Source organism: Cebus imitator, unplaced genomic scaffold (genome assembly GCF_001604975.1).
Source record: "Cebus imitator isolate Cc_AM_T3 unplaced genomic scaffold, Cebus_imitator-1.0 Scaffold96, whole genome shotgun sequence".
In the NCBI taxonomy this organism is placed as follows: domain Eukaryota; kingdom Metazoa; phylum Chordata; class Mammalia; order Primates; family Cebidae; genus Cebus; species Cebus imitator.
In genome coordinates, this window is record NW_016107411.1 from 3,494,387 (window position 1) to 3,502,838 (window position 8,452).

An 8,452-nucleotide genomic window follows, 5' to 3' on the forward strand; every position below is an offset into this window, starting at 1 on the left:
AAAAAAAAAAAAAAAAAAAAAAAAAAAAAAAAACAATGAAAATATGATGTAATAATGATCACTATGATAGAGGAAGTCCTATCATCTATTGCAGCACACAGAAAGTATGTCCGATTGCCCATGCCAGAAACCTAGCAGCCAACCTGAATTTAGCTTGTTTCCTCACCAGCCACATTGATTCAATTGATTACTGAACACTTCAATTCATATTTTCCCACTCTGCCTACTTTTTTATCCCCACAACTACCACTCCTTTAGCCTGGATGATATAACTTCCTAATCTCATTGCATATAGTTCTCATTGCATTTAGTTCTGCTCCCTCCCATCTATTCCTGACACAGCAGACAGGGTGACCTTTCTAAAACAAATATGCTCTGCCACTCCCCTGACTTAAACTTTCCAGATTTTATAATGTCATTTACAGATTCCCCCTCTAGCCTTTTCACAGTCTCCACCAAAAACTGCACACTGCAGTGTTATGCGAATTCCTCACATTCTTAAAGTGCACTGAGATCTTTGATCCTTTGCATATGTTGTTTTCTCTGCCTGAAACATGTCCCTTCTCCACTCCCTCCAATCTTCACCTAGATAACTTACTCATCACTGAGCTCTCAGCCAAAAGGTCACTTGCACAAGAAAGCATCTCGGCCAGGCGCGGTGGCTCATGTTTATAATCCCATCACTTTGGGAGGCGGAGGTGGGCAGATCACTTAAAGTCAGGAGTTTGAGACCAGCCTGGGCAACATGGTAAAACTCCATTCCTACTAAAAATACAAAACTAGCTGGGCATGCTTGCCCAGCTACCACAGTCCTAGCTACTTGGGAGCCTGAGGCAAGAACCCCTTGAACCTGGGAGGTAGAGATTGCAATGAGCTGAGATCATGCCCCCCTGCACTCCAGCCTGAGTGAGAATAAGACCCTGTCTCAAAAAAAACAAAAACAAAAACAAAAAGAAAGCATCTTTTCACCCTTTAGAGGGGCCCTAACTAGAAGGTACGATGGCAGGCTTTGTCTCCTCCATCAGAACTTTCATCACACTTTAAAGATTATTTGATTTTCTGACTTTCAGGAAGCCTGTGAGTGCTTACAAGGTAGCAGAAGCCCACGCCTATTTTGTTGATAACTGTTCCTTCAGTGCCTTCTACAGTCACTTCTACAGTGACTTCCGGCATAAAGTCCTATCTTTGTGCCTCAGTTCCCTCACTAGTAATGTGGGGATGAGAAACCTACCTCAGTTTGTTTATGTATTTATGTATTTATTTTCAGACAGAGTCTTGCTTTGTTACCAGGCTGGAGTGCAGTGGTACAATCTCAGCTCACTGCAACCTCTGCCTCCCCGATTCAAGCAAGTCTCCTGCCTCAGCCTCCCAAGTAGCTAGGACTACAGGCTCGTGGCACCATGCCCAGATAATTTTTGTATTTTTAGTAGACACAGGGTTTCACCATGTTGGCCGGAATGGTCTTGATCTCTTGACCTTATGATCCACCTGCCTTGGCCTCTCAAAGCGCTGGGATTACAGACGTATTACAGCCACTTGCGCCTGACCTATTTATTTATTTTTTTAGACAGAGTCTCGCTCTGTTGCCCAGGCTGGAGTGCAATGGCATGATCTCGGCTCACTGCAACCTCCGCCTCCCAGGTTCAAGTGATTCTCCTGCCTCAGCCGACCCAGTAGCTGGGATTCAGGTGTGCACTAGCACGCTCTGCTAATTTTTTTTTATTTTTAGTAGAGACTGGGTTTTATAATTTTGGCCAGACAAATTTTGAATTCCTGACCTCAAGTTATCCACTTGCCTCGGTCTCCCAAAGTGCTGGTCTCCCACTGCTCCCAGCCTGTTTGTTCTGATGCAGGGTCTTGCTCTGCTGCCCAGGCTTGTGTGCAGTGGTGCTAGGACTACAGGTGCATGCCACCATGCTTGGCTAGTTTTAAAAACTATTTTGGGGCCAGGCGCAGTGGCTCACGCCTGTAATCCCAGCACTTTGGGAGGCCAAGGTGGGCAGATCACCTGAGGTTCGGAGATAGAGACTAGCCTGACCAACATGGAGAAACTCTGTCTCTACTAAAAAAAAATATATATATATACACACACACACACACACACACACACACACACACACACACTAGTCTGGCGTGGTGACACATGCCTGTAGTCCTAACTACTCAGGAGGCTGAGGCAGGAGAATGGCTTGAACTCGGGAGTTGGAGGTTGTGGTGAGCCAAGATTGCGCCATTGCACTCCAGCCTGGGCAACAAGAGTGAAACTCAGTCTCAAAACAAGCAAACAAAGAAAATATTTTCTGGCTAGGTGCCATGGCTCACGTCTGTAATCTTAGCACTTTGGGAGGGCAAGGTAGGTGGATCATGAGGTCAGGGGTTCGAGACTAGCCTGGCCAACATAGTGAAACCCCATCTCTACTAAAAATACTCCAGCCTAGGCAACAAAGCAAGACTCTGTCTCAAAAAAAAAAAAAATTAGCTGGGCATTGTGGCAGTTGCCTGAAATCCCAGCTACTCGGGAGGCTGAGACAGGAGAACCACTTTAACCCAGGAGGTGGAGGTTGCAGTGAGCCGAGACTGCCCGTGGACCCCAGCCTGGGCAACAAGAATCAAACTCCATCTCAAAAAACAAAAAACAGGCCGGGCGCGGTGGCTCAAGCCTGTAATCCCAGCACGTTGGGAGGCCGAGGCGGGTGGATCACAAGGTCAAGAGATCGAGACCATCCTGGTCAACATGGTGAAACTCCGTCTCTACTAAAAATACAAAAAATTACCTGGGCATGGTGGTGCGTGCCTGTAATCCCAGCCACTCAGGAGGCTGAGGCAGGAGAATTGCCTGAACCCAGGAGGCGGAGGTTGCGGTGTTACTCAGACAGTCTTGAATTCCCAGGATCAAGTGATCCAACTGCCCAAAGTGCTGGGATTACAGGCATAAGTCACTGTGCCTGGCCTAGTTTTGTTGTTGTTAATGTAACAACGGCCGTTTTGCTATAGTTTAACAATTGTACAGGTATGGAGCAGAAGTTGGGTAGGGCTCAGGTGCGTGATTCTTCTGTCTCGTGTCCTTGACTTAACAAGGATCACTTAATAGTTTTCAGTGGGCAGATGCACTGGTCTGGAAGGTTTCACTCACATGTCTGGCACCTTGGTAAGGATGACTGGAATGCTGGGATTAGCTGGAGCTGTTAGACAGAATACGTATGCGAGACCGCCCTAGCATGGGAGCTCAAAGTGGTAGGATTTCTTATATGGCAGCTCAAAACTACTAGTGTACCAGATAGCTGGCAACTGAAGCTGCAAAACTTCTTATGGCCTAGCTTCAAAAGGCACAGAATTTTCTGAGAGCAAACATAAAGTGCTTAAAACAGTGCCTAGCTGATAAGTTCTATTAGATATTAATTATTATTTATTTATTTTATTTTTTATTTTTATATAAAAGATGGGGTTTCACCATGATGGCCAGGCTGGTCTTGAACTCCTGACCTCAGGTGATCCACCCACCTCGGCCTTCCAAAGTGCTAGGATTACAGGCGTGAGCCACCACGCCCAGCATTTTTTTTTTTTTAAAGACAGGGTTTCACCATGTTGGCCAGGCTGGTCTTGAACTCCTGACCTCAGGTGATCCACCCACCTCGGCCTTCCAAAGTGCTAGGATTACAGGCGTGAGCCACCACGCCCAGCATTTTTTTTTTTTTAAAGACAGGGTTTCACCATGTTGGCCAGGCTGGTCTTGAACTCCTGACCTCAGGTGATCCGCCTGCCTCAGCCTCCCAAAGTGCTGAGATTACAGGTGTGAGCCACCACACCCCACCTAATTATTCTTAAAGTAATATAAAGATGAATAAGAAGAGTCTCTTTCTCTATTGTTTTTTTTTCAAGGTGGGGTTTCACCATGTTGGTCAGGCTGGTCTTGAACTCCCGACCTCAGGTGATCTGCCCACCTTGGCCTCCAAAGTGATTGGATTACAGGCATAAGCTACCACGCCCAGCCCAAGAGTCTCTTTCTCAATAATAGTTAGGTGCTTCCTTGCATAATATATGCTTATTGCTAAACTCAGCCTCTTGCTTCTCAATTTTTTTTTTTTTTGAGATGGAGTCTCTCTCTGTGGCACAGGCTGCTGCAATCTCTGCCTCCTGGGTTCAAGCAATTCTCCTGGCTCAGCCTCCAGAGTAGCTGGGATTATAGGCGTGCACCACCACATCCAGCTAATTTTTGTATTTTCAGCAGATAAGGGATTTCACCATGTTGGCCAGGCATGCACCACCACACCCAGCTAATTTTTGTATTTTCAGTAGAGGAGGGATTTTACCATGTTGGCGAGGCTGGTCTCAAACTGCTGACCTCAAGTGATCTGCTCGTCTAGGCCTCCCAAAGTGCTGGGGTTACAGGCATGAGCCACCATACCTCGCCTTCTCACTTTGATCTTTTCCCTAGAGATCCTCTTCTATCCCTTTGATGAGACATTGAGCTGTACATGAGCTCAGATTGGTGTTAATATTTTACTTATTTTCATTCTTTTTTTGAGACCAAGTTTCACTCTTGTTGCCCGGGCTGGAGTGCAACGGTGCAGTCTTGGCTAACTACAACCTCCGCCTCCCGGGTTCAAGCGATTCTTCTGCCTCAGCCTCCCAAGTAGCTGGGATTACAGGCGCCTGTGACCATGTCTGGCTAATTTTGTATTTTTAGTAGAGACGGGGTTTCACCATGTTGGCCTGGCTGGTCTCGAACTGCTGACTTCAGGTGATCTGCCCGCCTAGGCCTCCCAAAGTGCTGGGATTTCAAGCGTGAGCCACCGCGCCCGGCCTATCTACCTTCTTTTTTGTTTAAAGGATGGGTATGTACACTAATTTCCACTAAAGTAATTACAAACATGGTAACTCCCAGACTTCTAAAACTTTGACCCTTAAGAGCTTGAATCAATAGTCGGCCACTGCGAGTAGCCGCTGTCATGACACTGCCATTTCATTTGACGAGAAGCTGCGGTTTGTCACTGCCCTCCAGCTGCGTTAAGAGGATAAAAGTGCGATGGGCACTAAAACCTAAACGTCTCTTCTGGACCTCCAGAAAAAAACAGTGCTGCTCTAGGTAGGGCGCGGTGGCTCACGCCTCTAATCCTAGCACTTTGGGAGGACCAGGCGGGCGGAACATCTGAGGTCAGGACTCAGAGACCAGCCAGGCTACGATGGTGAAAGCCCGCCTCTACTAAAAATACAAAAATTAGCTGGGCGTGGTGGCACGTGCTTGAAGTCCCAGCTACATGGGAGCTTGAGGCAGGAGAATCGCTTGAATTCAGGAGGCGGAGGTTGCAGTGAGCCCAGATCACGCCACTGCACTTCAGCCTGGCAGAGACACACTCCATCTCAAAAAAAAAAAAAAGTGCTGCTCTAGCCGGGCATCTGCGGCCTCTTCGTCTCTATGGTAGTCTTTTCCTGTGTCCTAGTGTTGCATGATGGGAGAAATAGTCTACCTTCCGGGAGCAGCGCCGGGGCAGGGGCTTAACACGGAACTCCATTTCCCGGCTTGCCTAGCGGAGGCCGCTCAACTCAGAAGCGGGAGGCCGGTTCCGGTTGCATCAGCGTGGGATTCACGGCAAAATGAGACTGTTCGTGAGCGAAGGTGCCCCGGGTAGCTTGCCGGTGTTGGCCGCCGCCGGGAGAGCCCGGGGCAGAGCAGAGCTGCTCATCAGCACTGTAGGCCCGGAAGGTACTCGGGCTGGTGCTGGTGGGCGGTGGATGAGGGGGGCGGGACCGAAACACGCCAGATGCTCTGCAGTTGTCTTTGCCAAAACCCCAGCCCTCGCTACACACCCCAGTCGACTTCTTCTCCTATTATTTTTGATCACTCCACGCCCTCTTCCCTTCCACTCACATCTTTCACTTCCTTTAATTACCCTCAATATAATATCCTTCCCTTATCTCTCTCCTCCCCTCTTCAGACTTCCAGGACACTGCCTCACCTCAATAAACCGCTCTTCCCAACCTTCTACACCGATCAGGCACCCTCCTGCTCTTTAGTTACCAGCATGACAGCCCCGAGGCACCCTTTTGTTTTCTTAGGAAATCCCTGTCTCCCCTCCTAACACACACACACATTCCTTTCTTTTTACCTCTTCTCATTCTTTGCCGATTGTTTGGGTGACTCTTAAGACGTTCTCTTGTCAGTCTCCCCCAGGTCTCAATTTTGTTCTCCCACTGTGACCTTCAGATCATTATGAAGATATCCCAGTTACTTTCAGTCGTTAAGTTCTTGGCTGCAGCACTATCCCAATGCCACCACCTCCTCTGCAATCCCCATCTGTTGTTTCCAGCTGGCATTTTCAGCCTGAACACCTGCTGGCCTCTCCAGCCCATTCTGGACCCACCCCCTTTCAGTGGTCCTATCCTGGAACTTCTGGGTTGAGACTTCCCATCTTTCTTTTCTTACTCACTGAACAATACCAGGTTATCCTAAGTTGACAAAGCATTTCTTTTTTTCCTCTATTTTTTTTTTAACCCATTTTCCATTCCTACATCAGATTGTGTGGTCCCATTCCTGACCCGGCCTAAGGTCCCTGTCTTGCAGCTGGATAGCGGCAACTACCTCTTCTCCACGAGTGCAATCTGCCGGTCAGTATTGGTCCCTGGTGCAGGGAGGTGGCTGAATCAAATCAGGCCTCACTGTCCTTTGTGTGGCCTGATTTGCAGCCACTGTTTCACTGTGTGATGAGAAATGGACTCGATAAATGGGCCCCTCTAAATCCATCATCTGTTGCTCTCTCCCTGGGCAGGTATTTCTTTTTGTTATCTGGCTGGGAGCAAGATGACCTCACTAACCAGTGGCTGGAATGGGAAGCGACAGAGCTGCAGGTAGGACCAAGGTATGGGGGATGTCAGGCAGGCCCTTGCTCTGCATGGCCATCCTGACTCGTGTCCCCTGCATTTTAGCCAGCTTTGTCTGCTGCCCTGTACTATTTAGTGGTCCAAGGCAAGAAGGGGGATGATGTTCTTGGTTCAGTCCGGAGAGCCTTGACTCACATTGACCACAGCTTGCGTCGTCAGAACTGTCCTTTCCTGGCTGGGGTGAGTTGGGTCTTGAGATGAGGATTGGGGAAGGCTTATGGTATAAGGATTAAGAGGGAAGACTATTCAGAGTGTTTGAACCCAACACTGCCACTTACTAGTAGTGTAATCTTGGCAAATCACTTAATCTCTCTAATCTTTAATTTTTTCCAGCTGTGAAATAGGGGTAATATTAGTACCTACCTCAGTGAGTTATTGTGTGGATAAAGTGAGATCATATAAAGTGCTTAATACGGTACTTGACACATAGTAAGTACTCAGTAAATGTTAGATATTACCATTGGGAAGAAACTGAGTGTCTCATTTGTGTTACCTTTTGTCTTTCTATCCCCAATAAAGGAGACAGAATCTCTGGCTGACATTGTTTTGTGGGGAGCCCTATACCCATTACTGCAAGATCCCGCCTACCTCCCTGGTGAGAACTGTGCATATCACTCCAACCCTAGGAGCTTGGTGGAGGGGTTATAGAATGGGCAGTAGAATGCTGAGAACTCCCTTCAAGGTGCAGCTTGACTGGGCAACTATAGCAGAAGATGGCTGAGGGAACTGGGGAAAGCAACTGGAGAAGCCTCAAGAAGAAGGGGGAAGAGGCCCGCTCCTCCCTGCCAGGACCTTATGTTTGCTGATTTTCTTTTCTTTTTTTTAATTTTTATTTATTTGTTTTTTAAAGACGGGGTTTCACCATGTTGGTCAGGCTGGTCTTGAACTCCCGACCTCAGGTGATCCGCCCGCCTTGGCCTCCAAAGTGCTTGGATTACAGGAGTGAGCCACCATGCCCGACCACTGATTTTCTTTTCTCTCATACCCACAGAGGAGCTGAGTGCCCTGCACAGCTGGTTCCAGACACTGAGTACCCAGGAGCCATGTCAGCGAGCTGCAGAGACCGTACTGAAACAGCAGGGTGTCCTGGCTCTCCGGCCTTACCTCCAAAAGCAGCCCCAGCCCAGCCCCCCTGAGGGAAGGGCTGTCACCAATGAGCCTGAGGTTTGGAACAGGGAAGAGCTTTGAGGCCTGAGGTGGGAGGTGGCTAGGAGATGCACTCTGAGAATGGCCACTAACTTTTTCAGGTAGTGGCAAGCCTGTGGGCCCCCACCATCTGGTAAGGGATTCTCTCCACTCTTCATAGGAGGAGGAGCTGGCAACCCTATCTGAAGAGGAGATTGCTATGGCTGTAACTGCTTGGGAGAAAGGCCTAGAAAGTTTGCCTCCGCTGCGGCCCCAGCAGAATCCAGTGTGAGTAGACATGGCACACATGAGTAGGGCTTGATTTTGTAGTGGAAATTGTTGATAGAGCCAGAACCTGCCTGCTAGGTCCCCTTTGCTGACCTCTCTTTAATTTTCTATCCTCTCCTTTTAATTCTCACACCTCTTTTTTTTTTTTTTTTTTTTTTTT

General features: G+C 48.1%; 2 protein-coding genes across 5 annotated transcripts in view; one reads left to right on the forward strand and one right to left on the reverse strand.

Annotated features, from left to right (window-relative positions):
• ARHGAP9 (Rho GTPase activating protein 9) overlaps positions 1 to 6,360 on the reverse strand; it is a 17,363-nt gene extending 11,003 nt beyond the window's left edge. The window contains exon 1 of one of the 2 annotated variants that reach the window (XM_017536216.2): positions 6,108 to 6,360. In XM_017536216.2, the coding sequence (XP_017391705.1) occupies positions 6,108 to 6,117 (10 nt within the window). In that variant the 5' untranslated portion in view covers positions 6,118 to 6,360. The remainder of the gene's footprint in view (positions 1 to 6,107) is intronic. The other variant, XM_017536215.2, reaches the window with a different exon arrangement.
• MARS1 (methionyl-tRNA synthetase 1) overlaps positions 1 to 8,452 on the forward strand; it is a 30,081-nt gene that overhangs the window by 6,331 nt on the left and 15,298 nt on the right. For all 3 annotated transcript variants that reach the window (XM_017536213.2, XM_017536214.2, XM_037741234.1), the window contains exons 2-8: positions 5,442 to 5,704; positions 6,516 to 6,606; positions 6,768 to 6,846; positions 6,925 to 7,059; positions 7,399 to 7,474; positions 7,871 to 8,043; positions 8,186 to 8,292. In XM_017536213.2, coding sequence (XP_017391702.1) covers positions 5,596 to 5,704; positions 6,516 to 6,606; positions 6,768 to 6,846; positions 6,925 to 7,059; positions 7,399 to 7,474; positions 7,871 to 8,043; positions 8,186 to 8,292 — 770 coding nt within the window. In that variant the 5' untranslated portion in view covers positions 5,442 to 5,595. The remainder of the gene's footprint in view (positions 1 to 5,441; positions 5,705 to 6,515; positions 6,607 to 6,767; positions 6,847 to 6,924; positions 7,060 to 7,398; positions 7,475 to 7,870; positions 8,044 to 8,185; positions 8,293 to 8,452) is intronic.